The sequence below is a fragment of the Takifugu flavidus genome, chromosome 22 (assembly GCF_003711565.1).
Source record: "Takifugu flavidus isolate HTHZ2018 chromosome 22, ASM371156v2, whole genome shotgun sequence".
Taxonomy (NCBI): Eukaryota; Metazoa; Chordata; class Actinopteri; order Tetraodontiformes; family Tetraodontidae; genus Takifugu; species Takifugu flavidus.
In genome coordinates, this window is record NC_079541.1 from 4,769,684 (window position 1) to 4,796,686 (window position 27,003).

Consider the following 27,003-nt stretch of genomic DNA (forward strand, 5'->3'; position numbering starts at 1 on the left):
GGGGTGGGAGTGGTAGAGAGTGAGGAGAAACAGGTGAGAGAGCGTCAGCTGAGTCAGAGCGCCCCCCTCTGGCCATGCGGAGACCACCTTCAGGAGCTGGAGAGCCACGTGACATTGATTTTCCTCACAGGTCAGCAGAATTATTTTATTTTATTTTTTGGCTGTGCGGCCTCTTTGTTGTCATTCGTGCAAACTGCACACGCGCATCCCTGCAGGGCGCCACCTGGCAGCGGCACCTCTCCCACCTTGCATTAAACTCCATGCACACACCTGTCTGCAACTGCACCAAGCGGCAGGTTTGAGCTACGTCACGTCCACACGTGCTCTCTGAGCTCGCCCCACCACGCTGTCGCGTTTCAAACAGATTGTTTTTAGCACCTCTCGGATCAGCGTTTGCACTTGCACACTATTGCTCGTTTGCATTTAACATAGCTGATTTGCAGGACATTTACACCTGCACGTCCTTTAAGAGGTCTGAAACGCATAATTGAAATGAATATTAAATATTTGCGGGACGCAACAGAACCTTGAAACTACAGACGACTAAAATAGCCCAGTGAAAACGTCGCAGCTGTTGATTCGGCACGTCCCACCACTAAAAAAATGAAGTTAGCCTATATATATCCTGATTTTATTAAAAGATTTCCACCTCGGGAACACAGAGCTAAAATGGCTGCTGTCGGCGTCCACGGCCGAAGCGAAAGCACTTAATTGCGTTTAATTTGCCTAACATAATATCTCATATTAATACAGGATGCAGTCTACTCGTTGACTTAAACCAGGCGCAGCAGGGGTGGCCGTTAATGCTCCCCTAATGGGTGACAGAGAGTCCTGCGCACGTCTGCACTTGTGCACGTTATGTAATTGCAGCACACAGGCCTCATTAGCATTTTAGCAGCGAGGCTGACTGGAAGGCAGACCTCGAAAGATTGGCTAATGACAGAGATGAGATCACTTGCAGGCGAATGAAGACCCGGTGCGCACCATCTCCACCTTAGTGCACGTCACGCCTGCATTTTGCCGTTTGAGAATCTCCGCCGCGCGCCCGGCGAATTAGACCAGTGTCACCTGAGGCAAGTCATTACTTCCTTCTGCAAAGTGATAAACACTGTGTTGCCTGCAGTGCTGCAAGTTGGCAGTGAAGCTGATGCACTGAGTAAACAGGAGGACAGAAATAAACAGGGAAAAAAGCCCCGGAGTGAAAATACATATTTGGATGAAAGGTGCGATGACAACATTAATTAGCCAAAACGGGGGGGCCCTTATGACACATTAAAACTCGCTTGTGCATCTTGCAGATTGAGCCAAATCTCGACACTTTTTAAACGGAATTAAAAAGGAAATCTTGCTTTCATTTTTCACCGCGAGGACAGAATCAGATCAGCTCCGAGTCCAGTGTTTATTCCTTTGCTGTCATCGTGAGATATCGCACACTCGCAGGAATGGAGCGGCGAGACGACCCCCAAACGCATGGCGGATCTGTCGCCGGTGCGGGGGCTGCAGGAGCGGGGAGGCCAGGCGGGAGGAACAGTTCCCTAAAAAGGACACAGAACAGGAGGATGCGGATGATGGACGAGTCGGCTCTTTGAAACACTTTCAAGGCTGCTCCTGCAGCCGCCGGGAGGAGATTCCACAACCAAAGCTGGGAAGAAACGACAGGAGCGACAGCGGGACTTTAATTAGAGTCCCACCGGTTCTCTCCTGCTTCACCGCTGTTAAACTGACCAAATAACCAGCTGAAATGCTTCATTTCACATTTCAACACGGAAAATCTCCACTGGGTGGCTTCTTCTTCGATAGAATCATGGACCCTGTCCCTGTGATGATGGGCTGAAGAAGAGGAGGACGTGACATAGTTAGGCGAAGGATGGAGGCAGCCGCCACCTGAGACGTGCGTCAACGCCGGGTGCAAAGGTCGGCCCGGCTCCTCAGCTGCCGACCTCGCGACCTCGGGAGCGCAGAAGAAGAGAGGGGTGACGCCGCTGAGGTGTGAAAAACTCTGTCGCAAGGATGTTTTAACTGCAGGCTTCTTGACAGACTGCCGCAACTCCTTTCTATTCCTGGAAGAGGTGCAATTACACTGACAGACAAATGAGGGGAAAAATGGAAGGAAAGAGAGGAGTGTTTGCTCTGCCTGGAAATGGAAGTGGAACAAACAGACTGGGCGGCTGGCTGAACGTACTGGCAGAGGCAGCTACAGGAATAGACTTGATGGGGAACACGGTGGGGGGCCAAGTGTCAATATCTGTGTACTTCCGAGTCGGGGAAGGTTGGCACAGGGGCACGTGATTTATGCGCTTAAAAACTGACCTTTTTGCAAACGTGGAGGGAGAAATGAGGTGTGACATTCAATTAAAGTCCTGCCGGCACCTCCAAGGGTAATCATAGTCGCTTTAGCTGCACAAACAAAGGGACGGGTGGAGGGGCTGGTTGTTTATGATCATCTAGAGAGGCATATCATTTGCATAATTAAGGGCAGTGGATATCACCAGGAACACTTTGGTGAGGGCAGCAAAGTGTCGCGATGCTCTAAAAACTCTCAAATCTGCCTTTTTCTAATCAAAGCCGCCTGGTGTTGAATCAAAGGGGGTTTATAAGCCCAGTTCTCACCAGGTTCCGGTGCTCGTAACTAAAAGAGGCGCTGTATAATCCAAGCTGATCCAATGCTAAACACCAGGAGGATGCACCAAATAAACTCCTCGTAATTTAAGCCAGAGGAGCTGCTCCTGACAGGCCGCAGAAGGAGCGCCAGGTCGTGACGACTCGGAGGCCCGCCCCAGGACTTCGCGACGGTTCTGTCCAGGCTTGGGCTCCGTTTAGCATGACGGAGGCACCACGAGCCACGAGGCATCGGGGGGGGGGATCGTTTTCAGGTGAAGGCCCCGCAAATATAAACCGACGATGCCCCAAATTCACCCCAAGCTCTCCCGGGGGGGGATTATTTGTCTTCGTCTGCTCTGCCGTGTCACCCCCCACCCTCACCAGCCCACCCTCACCAGCCCACCCCCCTTCACACATCATTTTAAGGCACTGAGACGGAGTGAGTCATCCTTCGAGGATTCAGAAAAAGAAAATCAATTTTCTCTGTCTACTCCCCGCGCTGGCCGTGATGACCGATCCCTCGGCTTTAGTCCCCACGGCTTTGGACATCTCTGTCCAGGGCTGCACGCTGCGTTATTCCTGTCGTCTCTGACATCATCTGGACGCATCCCAATATATTTTCAGGCATGGATGACATGCGTTTGGCTGACGTCGCATCCGCACACGTGTGCGCGTCGCCATTGTGTGGCCGTGTGTGCGCAAGCTTCACACACAAAGCACCCGTACACACCCTGTCCCCGGATGTGTGCACTGGGTGACAAATGGCTGACAGGCGTTGTGTCCAGCAGCAGGTGACGGGTGGGAGCAGCGGGCTCACGCCGTCCTTGGCGCTGTCATCGCATCGATCCACCTCCATCTTATTTAGCTCCTGCCAAAACTCACAGGCCTGTATCGACTCGGGTTTATTACACCTCGTTTCGTGCAGCCACACAACCGAGCTCGGGAACCTCCTGCAGACGGATCGGGTCCGAATGCGAAGCCGAACAGGCGTTTCAGAGAGTATCGATCAGTTTCACCTGCGGTGGATTTCTAATCAATTCATTCAAGGAAGGAAAGGACAGGAAAATCATTCTGGCAAAGCTTCAGGGGAATTCAGCCGTTTAGAAAACAGGAAATAAACTACGTGCCACATTAGGGTGATGTAACGCTTCTAAATCGGCCAGAAAGTAGCTCAAGCGTAGCTCTCTGAACCTCTTCTTGCAGGGCCATAAAATGAATCATCCGAATGATTTAGACCGTCCACAAAATGCCTCGAAAATAGTCCAAAGAAATGTCTAAATGAGTTTAGAATGAGCACCAATTCAATCATATTTTGGGGCAGGAAAACCCAATCGGGAGGTGATCATTTCATTTATGCCATTAACTATTATTTATGGTTAAGTCCCTGTTAGAACCTTCAGTTCCTTTGACGAGCTGGCAGGTTAACGCCGTCATAATATCACAAACCTCTTCCAACAAAGGGGGTCGACTTCAGCGGCATCTAAATTTTCACCTTCTGAGCTCCAAAAATGCGTAACCAGATCCACACTGAAACCTTTATGGCTGCCATGACGCGGGAAAGTATACGAGCGCCATAAAGACACCGGGGTCGTCTCTTCAGTATAAAACCTGATCTTACGAGGGAGTTTATCGGATCTAGTAGAGAGGTTTTAAAGGCACACATCATAATCCCGACGCTACGCTGTGAACCCACGAGCCCACAGAAAACACCTGCGCCTGCAGGGAAGCTGATTTTATTAAGGTCCGCGGCTCCCGTAGCGAGCCCTGGTGCTCGGGCCTGAGACCAACACTGAATGGTCGAGGTCGAGGCGCCGCGCTGGTACTAATTCAACCATCTGTTGTTTACGCCGCGCTGCCCTCGACAATATCACAATGACAACAGCTGCGGCTACCTCTGCGGTGACGGGGGCGCAGAGGCTCGCCCAGGCTCAGTCAGACTGACAAAATGGTGACCGTGCCCACGTGGGAAGTTAGCTTTCCTGTAAATAAGCTATCAATAGCTGCCGGCACTCACCGCTCGTGCATCTGCTAATAGGCTGCCCCTAGAATCGCTGAGGCCGATGCTCGAATTTGCATTGAACGTGTCGGTGAGTCAAACTTTGACGCTCCCGTGGACGAGCTATCGTCCACCAAACTCCAGCCTCCAGAGCCTGCACGTCGGGTCTGACGTGAAAAACCTGTGTGTGTGAGAAAGAGTGAGTTAGAACAGATGACTCACACCTGCCATTTCTGAATGCAAGCTAGCGGCGCTGAAAAGATGACAGCTGCTTGTGTTTACAAAGTGCTCCGAGCTGAAATCATAGTTTAGATAGGAAAGCAAAGAAATTGGAAGAATTCTCTCCAACTTTTTTCATTATCAAGCCTGCAAACACTCTGAGAAGAAACACTCTGTTTGTAATGTGTGTGTGTGTGGTGTGTGTGTGTGTGTGTGTGTGTGTTCCTGTATAGCGGTACGATTGAATCAGGCCTCGGCTCCATTACCGCTGTCACATGTCCTTGTCCCCGTTAGAGAGCCGCAATGCGCGTCTCCGGCCGCCGCATGCCCGTTATCCCTGAAACTGCTGGGTCAACGGCCATGAAAACCCTCTGCTCGGTCCCCGCGGAGAGGTGAGGCGAGATGGCGGGATGAGGACAGAAATAGACGTGGCACAAGCAGCTCCTCGCCGTCTCAGACTGTTTTGACTAATGAGCCGGAAAAGCAGAGGGGCTCATTCCCAACGGGCGCGTGAGATCAAGGCGATGGCCAGTTCTCCTTGTCCCACTTTCCTTGGTGCTGCCTGAAGGTGTAATTGCATTCCAAACTTTGCGGTTGACCCCTGGACACTGTTTTGTCTATTTGGGTTGTCAGGGAAACCTCTGAGGGACGGAGCGAACGGGTCTGGGAAGGACTCTTTCGTCTTTTAATGACCCACACAAACACCGGGAGATGGATGGGGAAGGGAAACTGGAAAAATTAGCCCAATAAATGGGCGGAAATTGATATCAGCTGGCAATAAACAAACAGCAGGCCTTCTTGATTCCCGGACCAGAATCAGGGACGCAAATAGAGACACCTCGGATTATGGAAAAAGGACCTTCTGCCGCATCTCTAACGTGACATAAAAGAGAGCAAATTTGGCAAACGTGGCGGGAAACAAAGTGTTTAACGATTGGACGGAGCGGCTGGTGTCTGTACTGGGGCCGGACAGCAGGGGGCACTACTCACGAGGCTCCGGCCTCATTTCTGCAGAGCTGCTGTCTCCAGTGCTGCTTTCAGGTTTGAACCAGGGCGTGTTGGCCGGCGTTAGCGTTAAAAAAGAACCCAACACACGCACAAATCCTGTTCTCCTGCTTCAAAATGGCTGTCATGACCACCGTTCTGCTGCCATCTACAGTGTCAAAGCGGCTTATTCACACTGCAGGAGGCAAACGTGTGGAGTTTTCTTTTTAAAGAAGCCAGCTAATGTCCCTAAATGCTTCTGCATTCTGTGGTCAGCGCCTTCCCTAAGCCAAAGATATTTAAATTAGGGTTTTTAAGACTTTAAGCCTATTGACGCCCATTTTCACCAAAGCATGCATGACAAGGATATGCTCTTAATTCTAATCATTCTGCAAACTGATTACTCACTTATCCCAGCCCCAACACTTCCCGGTCCCGCTTTGAAGTTCCAGCCATCAGTGGAGGAAAAACATGCTGTAATGTTTCCCCACAAACGACCTCTTTTCAGATTCCTCGTCGCGGAAGCCAGTCCAAATTGTTGCCATTTGCTCTGTTTTGCTTCACGTGAGGGACTTTCCTAATCGGATATTTTTCCAGGGTTGATGGGGAGTTTAGTCAGATAGCCATCAGCAGCTGTCAGCTCAGTATGGCTTTTTTTTTTTTTTTTTTGCCTTGGTAAGGGGTGCAGAGCAGTCCGAGGTGAAGATTATCCCTTAAATCCTCCCCACACACATACAGCACATCTGACATTTATCCCTGACATGTTTTCACACTTTGAGGCTGACTTATATTCACACTCATTATTTTATCAGCTCCAATTAAAGGAGGCCATGTTCACATCTGAGTGACCCGCCTTTTCACGCGTCGCCAAGTGGCCAAAGTCCCCCCTCAGAGGTGATCTGTGAGGGGCAGCGATGGACAACAGCTGCAAAATGGCTGCCTTTCAGGAGCAAACAATGAGATAAGAAGTCTGTGGGGAGATTTCACTCCTTTAGAGGCGAGTCAGTGGACCCAGAATACCAGATGTTGGAATTTTGATATATGAAACTCTTTGACGTCTGAATTGCTAGATTGTTAAATGAACTGTTGTGAATTTTCAGAGCGTAAATTATTGGCAAATGATGAGCTCACAGCTGGGCGTGAACTCAACATGGCGACAATCACAAGCAGATCGATGGTGTCGCCGACCAGAGGGCCACCCATAAATCAGCCGGCAGCAGCCCTGGCCAGTCTGTCCACAATCGGACCCCCTTTGTGGGTAATTGCTGACGGTCAGACCACAGAGGGAGCTTTTCAAAGTGACAGGTAGTGAATCCATGCAGCAGACAAAGGGCAGGGGCCCAGCAGCAATAGGAGGCCGGGGGGCCGGCGAGTCACTCCACAGCGACGGCCGTGGCCATTTCTGAAAAAAGCTGTCAGCCTTTGAATCAAGCGGCAGCAGAGAGGCTGCAACTGCTTTGAAGCTCCGTCTGATTTTTCCTTCTTACATAGATGTGGAACATTCGGCCAACGTTCACTCATTTGCAGTCAATAGTTCTTCCAAAGGTCTCAAAGAGCGACACACATTTATGTCTGGGTTGTTTTTTCCATGCCAGTTGGTCTTCTTTAGCCCCCATCATCAATCCCCACCCCTCTATAAAAGCAAAATGAGCCCCCAAAAGGAGAGCAGAGATGAACGGCACAGCGTCTCCGCACCCGCCCAGTCACGTGACTTTCATCCTCAGTCGCCATGGTGACTGCTGCCACCGTGTGGCAGGTCTATGTATTACAAATGGAGCCAGGCCGCAGTTTAATTTACATTAAAATTAACTGGCAGTGTGAACGTTGGAGCCGATTAATGGGAAGCTTTACGTTTGTATCCGTTTCAATTCGAATGTCATAGTAATTGCGTTTAAATGACAGGAAGTTACTCGTTTCTGTAGTCAATGTTGCTTACGCAAAGTGGTTGAAACACCTTAAACACACATGTTGAGCTCTTAAATGTACACCGATATGTACAATTTTGCCACATGTAAAATTCTGATTAAAATAAAAATAAAGGTCGGATGCCCGCATTTTAAAACACGATTATTCACACCACACGAGTAAAAATACACAGAAACCAAGTTATCACAGAAGTACTTTTATTGAGCGGGAGGGTGTCACATTTTCAAGGTTTTAACATCTGCATTTACACCTGAACTCCGCAGTTCGTCCGTTAAAACATGAATCACCTCGTGTCAGCGGCGGACCAGAGCTCCAGGGGCCCCCGCTCCTCCACTGTCCGCTGTGCTGAGACCTGGAAAACGCTCAGACAACAGTGACTGCGCAAACGTCCCACATTGCATCCCACTGAACCTCTGTCAACCACAATGCAGTGCAACAGTCATACCTGCCCGGATTTACCTGGACTCCAGGCCGGAGCTGAGCTGAGCTGCGCTTGTTTCGCTCCTCAGGGCGGCGCCATGAAGAGCTCAGGGGCGCACCCTAGGGGGCGGGCGGGCACCGTCCAGTGCGCCGCTGCTGAACGAAAAAACCCAACCATGAATCAAGCGACTCAACACAGGTCATGTGACAGGAGCGACATGAATACAACATGAAGTCACACCTTGCTCTTATTGTTAAAAGTCAAGGAAAGCAGAGCGGGGTCAAACTCTCAGTCCAGTAATTGCTGGTTGGCAGAGAAGAGTTCCTCAAAGTCTTTCTGCTGGAAATAGAGACATCTTTCAGAACAAGAGTCAAATGCGGTGTACAGACCCTCTGGGTTGGACTGCGCGTCCATATTCACGGCTTCGTACACAATGTCCATCAAGTATTGCGTAGTGTTTGGCGGCGCCATTGCTCCGGGATGGCGGGTGTATCCGCGGGCCTCCCTCGGCGATCGATCCGACGGCTGCCTCAAAGCTTCCTTTGTCGTCTCCGGGATGGTTCGGGGGACTTTGGTTAGTCGTGCTCGCCGTTGTTTCTGCCGGAGGTATCGCCGGGTGGCCACTTTCCCCATGTTTGATCGCTCAGGTTTTAGGCCGACGTCTTCTGGCGCGTGGTCGCAGAACGGGTTCCACTTCATTCTTAACCGGAAAGACAACTGCTTTTCGTATTTTGATCTCTCCAAACACATTATTTGATCAAAAAGGTTTTTAAGGTTGTTTTTAAAAAATAATTTAAAAAAAAAAAACGTATAAAGGCTTCGCTCTGTGCGAATGACGCGGCGTTTTTCGGTTTTGCTCAAGAAACAGAAACTTTGTCGTATAGTTTCTTTGAGTTTAAAAAAAAAAAAAGAAGTTAAAAGCGTATCCAACTTCAAAAGACAAGATATGAACTCGAGGAGAGAACAGCTGAGCGCTCCAATGCCACGTCTGACTAGTTCAACTGAGAACGTGAGACAAACGCTTTGACATAATGGCAGCGACTCCCATGATCCTTTGCGGGGTGAAACCACAGGAAGTGGTGCTGCCCCCTACCGGATGGGTAGGGGCAGCGCGCCCACCTGGCGCAAAACCTCGGGAAAATAGTCCTATTAGTTGTTGCTCTTTAACGGTTTAAGAGATCTTAAAAGTTGCGCCACTGTGGTTTGACAGTCCAAGTTTAATGCTCATGCAACTCCAAGCCCACTGCAATGCCTGTTTTGTTTTTATATTTTTAAATTGACATGATATTGTACACCCTTACTGGATGCGCATGATTGCTATTCCAATAATGGCATCTCAGTCCAGATGGCGTTGCGTTGTACAAATCTAATTATACATCTTTCTTGATTGTCTGCGACGACCACAAACATGTCTAAAATTACAATAAATCTCACACAATTAATACAATCTATATTAAATCTCTAAAAACTAGGAGGGCACAAACGGAAATTCTTACGGCACACCTCCGTACTTGAAATGAAGAAACCTGAGCTAAAAAGCAGAATCGCTGCTAAAAGCCTGCCACTTCCGACTGATTTTTGAATTCAAGCCAAAGGGTTAAGCAGTTATAATCGTTAATTACTGTAAATACTTATGATAGATAATATCTACTATAGCATGCTAATCAGCCCCGCCTAATTAAACTCAGCACAGATACATTTTTATCTTTTTTTAAAGAAAAATGCCAAGAATGCATGGTCGGCCTATATGATTGAGCACCACTAGGTGGCGGACTGTACTTAATAATGTGCCTCTACGCGCACCGATTAAGTCGAGCCAAATTTAGAATAAAGCAGGGTCTGTCTCGCCAGCACAGACTGCTCTCTATTCGAAATCGGTCTCGCTACATCTGTCTTTCTAACAGATGTGTGGATTCCAGATGCTTCCAGGCTCTTGGCACTGATTTAAATGTCATCTTCTAATAGTTATAATTGTAAAATAAAGGGGGTATTCTGCAGCAAAGCACAAATTATTGTTAATTCCAGTTCAGCAGTGTTGCAGCACAGTGCTGCTTACTAAAGGGAATTGTAAGAAATAGCTAATTCCCTTCGTTATTAGCCTACGTGGGTGTAAACTGAAAATGAAGAAAGATTTATATCTATGCTTTGGATTTTCTCCAGTCTGCAACTTTTCTGGGTTGGGCTCAGAGACACAAAATGTCTCGGTGGGTTTTAAATGAGTAAGTAAATTGAAACATGCACACCTCGGGGATTCCGCTTTGCAGTCTTTGTGGTCGGAGTTGATTCGACTTTGTTCTCTCGTCCCAACTCGATGACATTTCAGGTTATTTCCCTGAACAGTCGTGTATCGTCATCATGCCACATGCATGCGAGTGACTCCACAAACCTGCCTTTTTGTTTTGCATCTCTGCTCTTTCCCTGTTACTTTTGTTACCACTTGCTTTCAAGCGTTGACTAAAATAAAATAAAATAAAACAGCCACAAGGGCGCAAAAATGAGGTCAGCTGATGCGTCTGAGCCGGCTGAAGTCAGAGTGTGAGAGCGATGAGAGCTGGGAACAGTTTAGGTTTCCTCCGCAGTGCAGAGGCTCTGGAGAGAGGGGGGAAGGACAAGGATGAAGGAGGGAGAGGAGACACAACCACACGCTCGCTGCTGTAGGAGCAGCTTCCTGGTGTTGATGATCCATCTTCCTGTCTGCGACTCTCAGGCTTCTCTGGTCCTCTGCAACATTCGTGCAGTCGGTGCTGCTGTAGGTGGTCCAAAACATGATCATAGAAGTAACGTCGGCCGAAATACTTTGGTCCCCTCCCTGTTATTCAGAACAAATGTCCCCATAAGATATTGAATATCCGAAGGCTCACATTCATTCATATGCAGGAACTGTGATCTATTATTTATAACATCCAGTGTGAATTTTTATGTGTCAGACCCCCGCTCAGGACTCGCCTGGTCATAATTGGACTGGGAGAGTTTCAGCCTTCAGAAAAATCCCATTTTAGGTTTAATTTTCCATCTGTTTGCTCTTGTTATTTGTGTTATTTGTTATTTCCCACAATTCAGGGGCACTGTGGCGCCTGTTGCCATGGCCACCAGAGCAGGAACACGTCTCCATCCTTGAGTGTAAAAGCAACGAGGCGGCCTCCGTATCGCTTCCTTGGATATACTCCCCCGACTGATGCGTGGGTGTCTGTAAAACACTTTTCTTTCCTTCGCTCCAGTTTCCAGGACGCCCACCACCAAACCCATGTTAGAGCCCCCCCCCCCCCCCGCAGGCAGACTGGACTGATGATTTGGCTCCAGACTGCTTAAAACCTGGCCTGGAGAGAGAAAACCACCTCCTTCTCCAAAATCCCATGAAGCTCACCCTGTTCCTGTGCCTGCAGGGCCTCAAATGAAGCGAGTGTGTGTGTGTGAGAGATGAATCGGTGTTTATCCCTCTGGGCCGTGAACCTCGCTCAAGCAGGATGTGTCTAATGATGCCCATAAATATCTCGCTGCGGACCTGAACCGGTGCTCACAGAACCACCAACTCAGAGAAAGAAAAACGAGAGAGACGGGTAAAAAGAACGAGTTACGAAGCGCAGATGCGGACCCACTGCCGGCTCTCCCACCTGCCCTCTTTCCTGCCCACTCGTCATTATTCTGTGCAGCACATCAAGAGGCACAGGTGCTTGCACAGGAGGAGGAACATTCCCCAAACCAGGCCTGTGATGGCTTCAGCAGTGGTTCAGAGAAGGAGAAATGCAGACAGGAGATTCTTGATTCTGTAGGTAGTTCATAAAGAACTAATTAAAGCAATTAAAGGTCTCCTATTTCACATTTTTATCTAATCAGTCAGTCGTCAAGGATGGCAATTATGAAAGCGGCATTTGTGTGGCAGGTTTTCACATCAGCACAGCATCTGTGCAGGCGCAGTGCTTTAATTATGGGTATTATTTGGGGTGCCCAACCAGGATTTCTGTCCTCCAGGACTGGATCCGGTCACCCGGTGTGTTTCGATCACCCCAGAATGGGACAAAGGTTCCTCTGCAGTCCGGGAAATTCATTAGCCTCCACTTGAGTCACCTCCAAAATTCCCTCCTAGAGGCTTTTCTGCTGGCTACACGATACATTATGGATCGCACCGAGGGGGTGGGGATGGCAGGCCACCAGAGAGGGAGGAAGAGGAACATTCTGGCTCATACGTTCTGATGAGGGACACACAACCCATGGGCTGTCAAACAAACACATTACCGCTGAAAACACACGACAGCTGAAGCTAAAACAGCAGATCCAGAGTGTTAACTCTTCACTTTTGTGGAATGAAACATTCCTGGAGCTGCTCACCTCCTACCGCCCCCTCTTATTAGTCCTACAAAATGCAAACACCAGAAAAAGGTGCAATTGGGACAGAGCATGTAGGAGTGCAGCTCGGTGCCCTAATTGGATGTATGAGAGCTGACACCGGGCACCGGTAGGGGACTCGGTTTGAATCTGGACGCCCCAGCGGCCTCTTTTCAGCACCGTGCAGGCTGCTCAGGCCATGTGCATGACCCGTACCCACAGAGAGGGCTAAAAATAGATATGTGCCGACTCAGCCGCTGTGACACAGGGATGACCATCATTGGTCATGATGTGTGATCTGAGTGCTGTTCATTCAAGGATTCAAGGGACTTTTACAGTCACACCTGCAGACATTTTCACCTCATTTAAAGGGCTAATAAGAAAGGTAAAGACCCAACAATATATGGAGTTAGATCCTCTGCTTTTAGCAATTAGGACCGTCTGCAGCAGCCTGGATAAAAGTGTGTTGCTACTCCATCCTTTACATTTGTGATCTGGATCAGCAAGGGGGGGGAAAAAAAACAAACTAGAACCGGATCATGAATTTATCCACATTCATGACTGGATTTGAGGGAAGTGGTCGGGGGAAATCTGCCGGCTCGCGGTCAACTCTCCGTGTTGGTAATTAGATGAAAAAACAAAAAAAAGGCGAACATATCATGTTTCATTCTGCCGCGGAACACTTTGGGGCCGCTGTCGGAGCTGCTGAATGCTCTGCAGCCGGCTCTGAACCAGGGCACTAAGACGCCCATATGGCCGATCCTGCTCCCGAGAGGACATTTCTTTCCCCATCTTGTGGTGCAGAGTGAAACGTGAGTCACTTTGGTTATAATGGGAGGCTTTGGTAAGCTAACACCTCGCGACGCAGGTCTTTGGGACAAATGATGGACCGAGCCAAACGGGTGACCATCACCTCTTTAATTATGGGCTCAAATGAAACAAACCAAGCAGCTAAATTGGTCTTTATTCTGTGTTGTTAGCATGTCCGCTAAAGCACAACCAAGGCTCATCCAAGCCATTCCCTGTTTCATGGTCGGAAGGCTGCTTTTTTGACAACAAAGTAAAAAACCAAAACATAAACAAGATAAGCCTCGTCCTTGTCCCTTGGTGAGAGGCTACAGTGTAGGTTATTAGGCCCGCCCACTCCGTGGTATCACATAAGTCACATAAACATGCATATTTCCAGCATCACAGGACTCCAACACGCGATTGGGGAGAGGTGGGCCGGTGTGGGGGGACGGGACAGGGATCTGATCGAGTGGGGACCCTGGAGACACCTGGACATTTTTTAAAATACATTTTCTGGAAAACAGGAAGTGCAGGTGGAGTTAATCCCCACTCATGACCACAAAAACAAGCTGAATGATCCTTCCAGGACAGCGTGGTCACCGACAGCAGCTCTGCAAATTCAGGGTATTTTATTACAGTTTCAAAAAGAAAACTCCAATATGTTCTGTTAAAGACATCAGCGTGATGGCAGGAGCGAAGGATGCTGCCATGGAAACGTCAGATTCTGTTTAGTTCTGTCCTGTTTCATCTGAAAATGTATTTTTTTTTTTTTTTAAAAATGTCTTGGGCACCTTTGAAGAGGTGTATTAGCATTCTGAGGCAACCCTTAATTCAATCTTGCTTTAATGTTTTTTAACAAAACCTCTTTATATAAAAAACAGAAAATACATTAAAATTATTTCCTTCTGTAAAATAATTCGGAACGGAACACCTGAACACTTCCTTTTGATTACGATTTCCGCAATCAACACTTACAAAATGTACGAAATTCCAGTAAACAGCAACACGCTACAGCAGGGCTAGCATGAGCACAGTTATGGTAAGCTATGCTAACGCCACTCTGTTATCCAAGACCTACAATATTGTGGATTTCTGAAAATATGAAAGAATGCTTAAAAATACAGAAATTCACATACACTCCTTAGAAACGTACGCAATGATGCTGGGTTTTGGTGTTGAAAATGAGAAGTAACATTTCATTATGCGAACCAATATTTACATGACAATTCATAAAAAATTTGAAACTGGTGCTGTCCTAAACAACCAGATGTGACTGGGACTGAAATCGTAAAGCATTTATGTCTTGAACATGCAGCACAAACCATAATATGAGTGTAAATGTCATTACCGCCATATATAGAATGGTTTTAGTGCTCTGTGACTCCCATGAACAATCAGTAATTCAGTTCCATTTATCAGTCTTTTAACAACATCTTGGGGGGAAAAAGTAGTTTACATGCAAGCTCATCTGCTCCAAGATACTCTTTGAAGATGGAATCAAAGAGTGAAAGGAACAAATGGGGACGAACCCTTAAAAATAACACTTTCTGGCATTCCCTCTAGCATGACTCCACATTTAGAATCATTCTCTCAACCTGAAAAAGCTTTTGATGCCTTATTAGTGACGGCTGTGGGCAACAACGCCAGATTTAAACAATTTTTGCAATAATCAAGCTTTCCAGGGATGTTTGTCGGTGCTGCTCGCCCAATGCTAACACTTGATACTGCTGATAAAGTAAAAAAATAAATAAAAAGACAAAAACTTCCCATCTCACTGAAGGCTTTTAGTGCAACTTGACAATATTCTAGACTACTAGAGGCTCGGCACTCCATTTCAAAGAAAGAAAGCTCTATTTGGCACTAGAGAACGCCAATCAAAGGCTTGATTGAAGAGGAGCGCGCACGAGCTTCTCCCTCCGCCAGCCTTTTCCTCTCCATCAGATTTCAGTCCCTTTCAGGCTTCACCATCATCTCCTTTGTTCTCATTTCAGTCTTTCAGTGCATTTTATTGCTCCCAACCCCCCCTTGGCCCTCAACTCCCTTTTGTCTCTGTTTCACAAAGGCCCATGAGGGGGGGGGGCGATTACATTAAATGCACGTGCGCGCCATAGCTCGTCTAGAACCGGCCCAGCGTAGTCCAAATGTAGCCGGACTTCCACCCCCAGGTAGCTCGGTGCTGAGTGGAGTCAAGGCTGTTGTGTTAAAAGGGTAAATTCCAGTTTTCCTTGATTAATTTATTACGGTGATTCGGCGTTAGGGAAGCTTTACTGTACATGCTTTACTGTAAAATCCATGGACATTTCCTTTACAGTGCAAATATCAATCAGTACATGTAAAAAAAACAAAAAAACAAACAACCCCCCCCATCATACAGACACTCCTCTTCTTCTCACCGTCATTAGTCCCAGATGCTGTTTGCCATTCAGTCATCGACATAGGAATAATTTACGCCGGAGCAGAGTCTGGCGCTGATGTTGATGAGGGGGGGGGCGGTTGTTATATTCACATGGAAATGAGGGATTAGTGGGGGGAGGCTGTTGCAGGAAAAACCCTCACCCAATGTTGTTCCACAGCTTCCTCCCGCTTCACTGACCAATCAGTTCACAGAGCCTCCCCCGGTGGGCCGTGCCTCCTCTACCTCCCCCCGTCCTCGGGGGGGCAGCGTCCCACCCTCATGCGCAGCGTGCCGCTTTTGTGCAAATGCCAGAGCTGGACAAACTCCTCCGGCATGGTGTGGAACCACTTATAGGGCAGGATGTTGTCATAGTAGTGGTGGCTGACCGGCTGCTCGTCCAGGTCGATGGCGAAGGGCCAGAAGCCGTAAACCGTCACCTCCTTGCACAGCGCCAGCGCCAGGCTGACCATGAAGAGCCCCGTGGACAGGCGCTTGGCGTGCACATTGCGGGCCTTCCAGAATTTGCCCACCGAGCGCAGGAATTCGGGGTTGGCGAAGAGCATGGTGAGGTTGGCGGAGGCGTCGGCCAGGGCGTAGTAGGCCCGCAGTGACGGGTTGGTCCCGGGGCTCATGGAGAACGCCGGCATGTAGATGTAGCTGGTACCGTAGACCTTCATACTGTCCACAAAGTGTTTCCTTGACCAGAGAAGGTTCTGAAATCTGACACAGACAGTTAACCAGGACGAACATCCAACCCGGCCGTGCTCGGATGACCCATTTACCTGTTCTCGATGATGCTGGGGTTGGCTGTAACCAGATGGGTTTTGGTTCCAACATCCTCCAGGTACTCCTTTGAAAGTGGCGGAAGGTTGCACCTAAGAGCAAAAAGCACACAAACATAACGAGAAATAGCAACTTTCATGCACTATTAATGCACAAACCCCTCCCATTTTAGCATGCTCCTGTCCTCCCCACAAACCAATTTTCCCTCTCCCACCATCTCCAGCACCAGGTCTGTCCAGCTCAGAGCTGCTGTGGAGATTATGTACGTGTGTGGGCTCGTCGTTTCTCACCGCATGATGAAGTCAGCCCGGTCGATGTCCTTTCCGCACTTGCTTCCCCTCAGGATGCCGCCGTTGCCGACCACCGCGCACTTCTTTAAGGGCAGCTGCAGCGGGTTCTCCTGAGAGGAACGGGACGCCTCCATTAGCATACGGCAGACTAGCACGTTAAAACAACTTCACATCCTGTTATGAAGCTTTCTCTCCAACTCCAGGTTGGATTTGATGGAATTTAAGCCGTCACTGAGGCCACCGCAGAGCCAAAGTGTCCTTCCAGGGTCCCCTGCATTCTGACAGACAGCCTGGAGTAAGTGAGATGGCAGAAACAATTGTGCCCATTATTCCCCCCCCCCCCCCCCCCCCACACACACACACACCACACACACACACCACACACACACACACACACACACACACACACACACACACACACACCACACACACACACACACACACACACACACACACACACACACACACACACACACCTCCTTGCCTCAAGGCTTTTTCTGGACCGTGCCAGAAAGCTGAGTCAGAGGACAATACACTGCTAACAGTACACTTGGACGGAAGAGCTTGAACTCTTCAAAGTTAGCGCAGGTTCTCCCTTGCTGCTTTTCCACCTGGATGTTCCAGGGAGCTTGTTGGATTCTACTAAACTGTTTGGTAAACAGCCTGTACGGGTGCTTTGTTTGGGCCGCTGAGCCAACTGGCAATTTAGTGTCCAAGCCCAAACTGGCAGACGGGCGTGGTGACGTCAGGATGCCGGCTTGAGCTCAGACCTGCAATCACAGGCCTGGTGGCTCAGAGGCCACATATTAACAGTAGGGCAGCTTGAGTTCATCTACCGAGTAGTTAGCTTTCTTCAGGGAACAAGATGACAGTCTTGCTACTGGAAATAGGCCCCACGAGTTAGCTGGAGGCTAGCAGGATGGCGGAGTACTAAATGTGCCATTGTAACCACGGGCAGGGTAACTCTCTACATTCTGGTGCTGGAAAATGTCCCACTGCTACAAGCTACTGGTCTCACACAGAGTAATTATTATCCATGACTGGAGGAGAAAGGATGATAACAGGAAATGCTGGCCTGTCAAATCATCACGCTGACATGCAAGTAGATCATGACCGTTCAGATCCCTGTTGATCCCTGTTTCAAAGAAAATACGGTGAAAACACACCGAAACCACCATCCAGGTGCGTCCCTCCACCTCACCACTAGAGGGCGGTAAACACCTAGGTCCATCTATGCGCACAGCCTCGGTTCAAGCCAAAGCTGGACCCAGCAAAATCATGATAATTACCCACAATCCTACATGGTTTCTTTTGTCTCCCAAACAAACAATCAGCAAGGAACCAGTCTGTGTCTGTAACCCAGTTTTCACCCATCACCACCCGCATCCTACACTAATGAACAGGCGCTGCTCGCGACTGCAAATTAGGGTCAGGCAGTCACCACGGACATGAACCGAGATCTCTGCGGCTAACTCTGCTCCCATCTTTTGTGGTTCGAGAGACGGTTACACAACCAGCGCTTCCACCAGAATTCTCTCACTTTGTTCTGCTTGCAGGCACAAATGGCCTCATACACATGCAGGCACACACTCAAAAACAGGCGTCGGGCCCTTATCTGCATACATATAGACATGTACAGAGGCGCAATTGTGCTCTCTCCGTCCATTCCTGCGGCGTGATTTGTTCTGCAGATGCAAAGGATATGGGAAGTGACTCAGGAAGGACACTGAGACACATCCTCCCCCATGTTTTTGCCAGGCTTTAAACCCTCTTATCTACAGAGGTTGTATGGGGGGAATGGCACGAGAGCCGCTTTGAGTTGAAGGACTAGTTGTCTCCATCGACAAGGTCAAACGGAATCTACAAAATGATCATTAAGGGTCCATTAGAGAAACTTCTGTCATTTCTGTGCAGGGCGATGAAGTAAAAGGGCATTTGAAGGGTCAGAGGGACCTTTTTAAGGGCTACACTGCCAAATCCGACCACTTGAAGGAGACCACGCCGAGGTTTCTTCCTCCCGGACGTCGGCCTCCACCTACCTGCACAAAGAGCGGGTAGGTCTCGTTGTTGACGGTGTGCGAGTGGTAAAACTCGCCGTCGTACCACATGACCTTCCCCAGCGGAGAGTTCTGCTTGGTCACGGCAAACATCCTCGGCGGGTCGCAGCACTCTGTCAGCAGCTTCCTGCGTGGAACCAAAGGCAGAGGTGATTAGTGAATTGGGCCTGAGACACTGGCACCGAGACAGCCAGAATGTGATGCACATTGTTGAGAATTGTCTATCTTGTTATGTGTTTCACCATATGTTTCTGTCTTCTCTTAGAAGTTAGGCAAGGTAGACTCATTGGTAAATGTAATAAAAACAGAGACATTCCATTTGCAGGATTGTTGTTTGTTCTATTGTTATCTCAGGAGCCAGTCAGGCAGGAGGTGTCAAACACTCATTGTAAATGCGACATCAGGGGGGTTGATGATGATCACATTTGCATGAAGAATGGGATCTGGCCACCTGGGAAAACAATGGAAGAGAAGAACTCTACCAACACCAAGTGGGACTGGAGGAAGAGGACGGGGACATCTCAGCGGGGGATCTGGATTGGATTGCATGGACATTGTGAATTTGCATGTGTGTGACTATAAAGGACTGGGCCAAGGGATAGTTAGGGGGTCAGACTTCGTGCCCTGACGATTAACTCTGTTGTTGTTAGGGTTATGAACTGGCCCGGAGCTCTGTAATATTTGTATCTGGAATTGGTTCTATTGTCAAATACATTTCGAAATTGGTACTTTTCTTCTCGGAGTCTTCATTCAACGAACACGCGGATCGGCAGCTACATACGGGAGGTATTGCGATCCAACAATTTGGTGACCCCGACGTGATGAAGAGAGAAGTCATCTGAGGCAGAGAATTCAACAACGGTCACTTCGGAGGACAACTGACGACAAAGGGATCCCTAATAAAGGTAAGCAGACACCTGTTTAATCAAGCTCTGCATATTGGCAATTTCCAAAAATTTGTCGTCACTGTCAATTGAAGTGTCCTAGTTATAAATTCCAGATACAAATATTGAAACGACTGAAATAAGTACGGTTAGAGTCCGTAAATAAGTACGGTTAGAGTCCGTTAAGAATTACGGTTAGAGTCCGGAAAATAGACGGTTAGAGTCCGGAAGTACTGTTGAGAAAACAGGGAATAGACGGTTAGAGTAAACCGGAGCTAGTACAGTGCTGTATTGCTGTATGCAGTGCACTGTATATCAAAAAGATTTGGGTTGGACTCGGAGTGCAGTTGACGGGACGGACACTCCCGACGCCCGAGATTTGTGTTTTTGTGTGGGTTGGAAAAGTGCCAGAGTGAACGTGAATTAAAAGGCTCTTTGTCCTTGGGAATTAACCCCCAGAGTGGAACCGGATCAAAGACGTTTGATCTAGAAGCTTGTTTCACTGAGGCATTGAGTTGACCGTTGGAGTCATTCACATTCAATCTCACTTGGGAGCATAGTTAAAGATGGAACTGGAATGTGGTAAATTGTGCTGGGATAAGGGAGAATGTTCTCCCTATCCTCGGTCTGTGGAAGAACAGTGGAAGTGGACTCTTGATCAGGTGGTGAGTGGCATCAAAGAAGAGGACAGGGAGAGAGAATTGGATGCAATAAAAAAGTTGTGGAAGGAAGCTCAGAAGCAGAAGATACTTCCCCCTCCAGAGGTGAAGGTTAATTTAGCTGAAGCATTGTGTAAGTGGGAGTCAGAAATTCACACTAGATTACAAGATCATTTGGATAATCCAAAATTAGGGTTTATAGCAGGAAAATCATGGAAAAAACAGGGTAAGGAGTTAGAAGATAAGCGTCGAAGGATACATGTTGTGGCTGTGGCATGTGCAGCGGTGCACTATTTCAGATCTGGGAGGGTCACACGAGTGCCCAATGTAGAGAAGCCTTTATTAAAAGATCTAAACCAGACACTGACACTTAACACCACTCTTTACCCATCATTACCTACTACCTCTTCCCCACCCCCATATCAATTGCCAATTTTGACTATTAACAGTGGTCAGTTAGATGTGGACAGAGATGAAGAACTGCAGGAGTTACGTGAGACAGTGTGTGAACTTTGGAGACAGGTTAGAAGGATCAAACAGAGACAGAAAGAGGTTGGAGATAAGTTAGGAAAAAATGAATTTAGAGAGGAAGTTCAGGTGGGTTGCCCTAAAATCTCCCAACAAACTATATTTAAAAAACAGGACAGTCAAAAATCTACATTAAATATCTTTAAAACACTTAGCAATCATATAAAACAAGCGAAAAGAGTTGATCCCTCAGGAGGATTTGCCAGGGCTGAGCGCAGGGAGGAGAAGGCAAGATTGATTTATGGCAGTGATAAAGAGGAGAGTGAGAATAAGACAGACACCTTCAAACTTCCGGCTACATTTATTGGGGAATTGGAGCATCAGGAGCATGTTCATCCTCAGACAGAATTATATGAAAAGGATCAGGGTTCAAGTATGGGGAATTGTGAATTAGAATTATGGGAAGAGAGTGAGTGTGAGTATAGAGGTGAACCGTTGACAGGGGCCATAAATAATGAGGAGGTGGGTCAAATACACACGCAGAGTAAGGGGCCCGTTTCAGGAATGCCGCAGCTACAGGCCCCTCTGATACAGAAAAGAGGAGGACAGGAACCGGTATATATTCCATTTGCAATTACAGACATCAATTGTTTAGTGGATAAGATGCCCCCACCCGCAGAGGGAGGCGGCAAGTGGATGTCCAGACTTTTTAGCTTAACACAGAGCATGCAGCTGGCGATGGGAGACTTTAGAGGAATTCTAGGGAGACAAGTCTCTCTCTTGGGATTTGGATAAAGTTGAGGTAGCAGCAGGCATTAAAGATAGACCTAATGCTGCACGTTTTGGGCCTTGTGCAACCAGGGTTGGTGAAGCTATGAGACAGGTATTTCCAATATCTCCAGGAGCAATGCAGAATTTAAGATTTAAGTGGGAGGAAAGTGAGTCGGCACATGGATTCCTTACGAGGTGTAAAGAGGAATGGATGTGTGCCACAGGGTGCCATCCTGGTTCAGATAATCTACACACCACTTTGTTCCATCAGGCCATAATTTTAGGACTTCCACAGTTAGTGAAAGAAGCCATGGAAGGAAATCCTGACCTTCCAGGCAGCACGGCAGATGTCTGGGAGAGACATCTTTCACACCACATCAACACATTTAAAGCTAAACAACAGGGAAAGAAAGAGGAGGTGATGACAGCCCAGGAACAGCTCCTAAAAATGCAGTTAGATGAAGCACTGAAAAAGCTTAATGATAAACAAAAGGAAGAGAAACAGATGGTTCAGCAGTTTCCTCGGCAGGTGCAGCCAGATCAGTTATGTCCGCAACAAGATTTTGCTCCGATAAACCCGTATTGGGTCAGTCCAAGGGGAGGCATGTGTGGGAGACGCGGCAGGCAGGGATACGGCTTGATAGGCGGGTACTTAGGCCGAGATCAGTGTCACGCCTGCAAAGGGTATGGTCATTGGCAAAGGGACTGTCCATATCGCAACTACCCGGAGGTACCAGGCAGTGTTCCACCATCCAATGGAATTTATCACTGGAACCGATCTCATCTGACACCGTCGACCTTGTGGGGTTCTCAGGAAGCCCGGAGAGACTGCCATTTTCTGTGCCATTAGTGACTCATTTTGCTGGACAGACTGTATTGCACCCCTTTGTCATTTCACCACATTGCCCTATCAACCTGTTGGGACGAGATCTCCTGGTGAGGACAGGAGCAGCAATTCTGTGTGGAGACAAAGGTTTGGTGGTGCAATTTCCTAATGGACTAAAACTAAACTGCTGTATTCCACACCAAGGTGTGAGGGGACAAATGCTGATGAGCCCGACACCCTCTCCAGAACAGGGGTGTGGGCCGACATTTATTGGGGAGAACTTGAGCCGGAGACCTCACCCGGTGTCGGTGTTGTGGCATTGTTTCAGAGCTGGAGGCCCTGGTTGTCGATGCTAAGTCCTTTTGCCCGCCAGTTGATCCCTATCATGTCACCCTATTTTACGACCGTGGGAATAATGAGGTCTATCAGGATGCGTTTAGAGAAAAGTTAGAAGGAAATTTTTGGATGATTACATCACCGTGTTTGTGTGTTGGGCCTGAAGGTGTGGCTGCGCAGGTTGACTTTACTGCTGAACAGAATGAGTGGTATGAGAGACTGTAAAGGAAATGTTGTCATTTCTGGGTCTCGCAAGATATAATAGACATTTTATTCCTGCATTTTCAGAAAAGTCTACGCCCCTACGTACAATGGTGAATGAACAGGGAATGCGTGATTTGACAGCCCGGTTAACATGGACAACTGAGGGAGAGAAAGCATTCATTGTACTTAAACAGGCATTCAGCACAGCTGCACATTTGGCAGTTCCAGATTATAAAGATACTTTCTTTTTGGATGTTTCTGAAGGAGAACATACAGCAAATGGTGTTCTCTTTCAGAAAAAAGGGGGTGACAGGAAAGTATTAATGGATGCAAGTATAATACTGGACCCCATTGAAAACAGGCAGCCACCATGTGTAAGGCATGTGGCAGGGGTAGAAATTTTTTTACAAGAAACAGCACATTTAGTGATGGGTCACGCTCTGACGGTACTTACAACACATAGTGTGGTATCACTGGTCAGCTCAGCAGCATTCACCATGACCTCACTTAGACAGACCAGGATGGACAGGATTTTAACTGCACCACACATAACACACACACACACCTATAAAACATGAAGCAGAGATGAGGCAACTGACACAGGCACTCGTGGAACCAGCGGAGGTCACAGTCATAAAATGCAAAGGTCACGGCAAGGAGAACTCTTTAGAGGGAAAAGGTAATGAGGCGGCAGATCAGGCAGCAAGGAAGGCAGCAGGTTATAAACCAAGTTTCAGTTTGTTGATGGCAGAGAAAACGGTTCAGGAAATTCTTCGGTTTGGAAGGAAAAGGGGGGCTGTGGAAGTTGAAGGAATTTGGCGGGTCCCAGACGGCAGACCTGTTCTCCCGCCCGGTCTGTTAGATGCCGCGCTGGAAGAGGCCCACGGCCTGACACACTGCGGGAAACCACGAATGATGCAGAGAATAAAGTTTCCAGTTGCCCCAATGGGCAAGAAAATTATAGATTTCACTGATATGTTAGATAGGGTCAATAGGTTCCGATACCTCTTGGTCGCAGTGGATGCATACACTGGCTGGCCAGAGGCGGTTCCCGTAAAAGTAGAAGAGGCAAAAAGCGTTATTAAATTTTTGATTAATCCGGCACATGGTTTCCCAAACAAATTAGATCTGACAATGGAACTCATTTTAAGAATAGAGATTTACAATCCATAGGCCAGCCCAGCACTTTTATGAAATGTAGATTTTATTTTGGTCAACTAAAAACGACTCTCTCAGTTTTCTCCCAACAGGCAACCTCTGTAACCAGTCAGTAAGGATCCAGGAATTCCACACACAGCTGAGTGGGTTCTTCTGAGAGTCATCAAGCAAAGTGGTCAGGGCACAGGTGGACGGGCCACTTTGAAGTTGCAGAGCGAACATTACTTGTTAACCCTAACATACTAACACCCTAACACATTAACCCTAACACTGGTATTATTGGAATCAATGTACCCCAGCAGGTAATTCACAGAGAACGCTTGGACGGATTGAGGAACATCTAAAGACGATGGCATCATGATTAAACGTCTATTATTCTTCATTACATCAAGAGGAGTTGTCAATGAATTGTTTGTATTGGCCTAGCTTAGGCTAGGCCAAAAGGGGGATTGTTGAGAATTGTCTATCTTGTTATGTGTTTCACCATATGTTTCTGTCTTCTCTTAGAAGTTAGGCAAGGTAGACTCATTGGTAAATGTAATAAAAACAGAGACATTCCATTTGCAGGATTGTTGTTTGTTCTATTGTTATCTCAGGAGCCAGTCAGGCAGGAGGTGTCAAACACTCATTGTAAATGCGACATCAGGGGGGTTGATGATGATCACATTTGCATGAAGAATGGGATCTGGCCACCTGGGAAAACAATGGAAGAGAAGAACTCTACCAACACAAGTGGGACTGGAGGAAGAGGACGGGGACATCTCAGCGGGGGATCTGGATTGGATTGCATGGACATTGTGAATTTGCATGTGTGTGACTATAAAGGACTGGGCCAAGGGATAGTTAGGGGGTCAGACTTCGTGCCCTGACGATTAACTCTGTTGTTGTTAGGGTTATGAACTGGCCCGGAGCTCTGTAATATTTGTATCTGGAATTGGTTCTATTGTCAAATACATTTCGAAATTGGTACTTTTCTTCTCGGAGTCTTCATTCAACGAACACGCGGATCGGCAGCTACATACGGGAGGTATTGCGATCCAACAACATATATCACATGACAGGATGTAGAGGCGCCGATGACACCTCTGCTTCACAGCAGATGTTCCAACAAACCTCTCGGTTGACTATGACGCGGCTTTATCTCCGTGACATGAACTGATCACTAATCAGATTACCATGGAGACCTGTCTGCAGCGCCCTCGCAGTTAGCCAAGACTGCAGCAGGACTGAGGGCAGTGTCACTCTGCATAGAGACCGACTTAATGATGGGGAACTGGAAGCATCCTGCTGATCCAGCGGGTTTTACGCACGGGGGAGGACGTCTGGAGACACCCCGCAGGTTGGTTTTAATCCAAGAGGGGCCAGTTGGGGACTGTTTTCAGTCACAGCAGCCTGAAACTAACCTGTACAAATCGATGCCCGTCTGGTTCTTCTGCCACGCTTCCCCCTGCCGCAGCACCTCATCCACTATTTCTTTGTCGGCCGGGAGTCTGTACCCTGGGAAAATGTAAAACCAGCACAAAACCAGCACGCACACGCCGGCCCACACCGACAGCTTCCCCCGGCAGCATCGCGCCAACATCTTCTTCCACTTTCTCGTTATCTGCGGCTCAAAATAACAGGCGCGTCGAAAGCGGCGCAGCAAAACGCGTTCCCGTCTCCTTCCTTCCACTGGAAACCATCACACAGGGCAGAAATGGAGAACCCCAAGTCAGTCCGTTACTCTGGCGTGCGCATTCGTCTGGAAATCCGGTTCTGTGTCTATGATGGAGCGGCGCGCACACACTGCGGTCAAGCCATCCAACAGTTCCACAGAAGCAGTAGAGTCAGCAGACACTGGATTTTCGCTTGCTCGTATACACGAGGCATTACGGTAAAGACCGAGCACAGCGGCACAGAGATGGAAGCGTTTTCTCCTGCACGACATTCCTGTAGTGAGTGTGATAGTATTCGTGTCAAAATAAGTGTTGGTTATATAATTAAAGAGAAAGACACGAAGAACAAGTAATGAAATGTCATGAAACCACGTTAAGATCTTTGCGTAAAATTCATCACCGTGTTGCTTCAGATCGGCAGCACACGACCGCGGGAGACCCTTCATTAAATTTCAGAAATTTCTGATGGAGCCTTTCAAAATAAAGCTCCTTCAAACGTTGACATGACGCGTTGGAATGGACTTCGTTTTTAATAATGGCATTAATGTAACGACATTCCCAGTTATCACGGCACGAGTAATTAAACAAATGTAAAAATCTAAACTTTAACATCCAACAAAAGATGAAATGACCTTAACTGCAAGGTAATTTTTTCATTTTTTGAACCAACATTGCCACACGCTCAACACACACAAACCACAACAAGGGGACTTAAAATAAAGAGTGTTTCTGTTTTTGCATTTTTAGGGTTTATTGTCTTGTTGGAACGTTGGAAAGATTCAACCTTTACCTTCTTGAGGGTTTCCTGAAGACCACCCATGCAAATGAAAACAGGCCCGATGTGCAGTGAATCGACCTTTATTTAATCAATAAAATAATTTCATTGGGTTCATTGTGGAATTTCAATTTCAAATGATCCGCATGGTGAGGTCCAGCGGGCACTGCAACCCTCCGGGGATTCAGCTGGAGAGGCTGACGAGCTGTGGCAGACGTCACTACAACTTTAAACACCAATAACGCAAACAGAAATCTACCAAAATAACAACACACAACGCTGCAAACCCAAACCACAAACCCAGGAAAACCTACAGAGCTTTAATAGGACTTTAAACCACTGCTCAATATGCTAAAACAAGGATATCCAAAGAAGAAACAGGGACGCTGCTTTGCGACGACATGGAAACGGCGCTAAGAAAAGCAAACAAAAGCTAAGAGGCCAGGCAGGACAACCGGGGGCCAACTCCCGGCAACTCTAAAA

At 47.8% G+C, this 27,003-nt stretch overlaps 1 protein-coding gene and 3 long non-coding RNA genes across 4 annotated transcripts; 1 reads left to right on the forward strand and 3 right to left on the reverse strand.

Annotated features, from left to right (window-relative positions):
• Nucleotides 1-131: 131 nt before the first annotated feature.
• On the reverse strand, nt 132-5,956 carry LOC130519523 (uncharacterized). The gene is made up of 3 exons (XR_008948351.1): nt 5,083-5,956; nt 4,616-4,778; nt 132-1,535 (listed from the first exon to the last, which is right to left on the reverse strand). It is a non-coding gene; the product is annotated as an uncharacterized LOC130519523 (long non-coding RNA).
• A 1,950-nt stretch (nt 5,957-7,906) lies between these two features.
• On the reverse strand, nt 7,907-9,180 carry LOC130519429 (uncharacterized). The gene is made up of 3 exons (XR_008948312.1): nt 8,578-9,180; nt 8,388-8,486; nt 7,907-8,302 (listed from the first exon to the last, which is right to left on the reverse strand). It is a non-coding gene; the product is annotated as an uncharacterized LOC130519429 (long non-coding RNA).
• Nucleotides 9,181-13,417: 4,237 nt separating this feature from the next.
• On the reverse strand, nt 13,418-25,896 carry st8sia1 (ST8 alpha-N-acetyl-neuraminide alpha-2,8-sialyltransferase 1). The gene is made up of 5 exons (XM_057022407.1): nt 25,494-25,896; nt 18,767-18,911; nt 16,728-16,837; nt 16,437-16,529; nt 13,418-16,374 (listed from the first exon to the last, which is right to left on the reverse strand). The coding sequence occupies exons 1-5, from the start codon at nt 25,670-25,672 to the stop codon at nt 15,894-15,896; spliced, it is 1,008 nt and encodes a 335-aa protein (XP_056878387.1). The 5' UTR covers nt 25,673-25,896; the 3' UTR covers nt 13,418-15,893.
• LOC130519209 (uncharacterized) lies at nt 25,822-26,774 on the forward strand. Its single transcript, XR_008948254.1, has 2 exons — nt 25,822-25,963; nt 26,493-26,774. It is a non-coding gene; the product is annotated as an uncharacterized LOC130519209 (long non-coding RNA).
• Nucleotides 26,775-27,003: the final 229 nt, after the last annotated feature.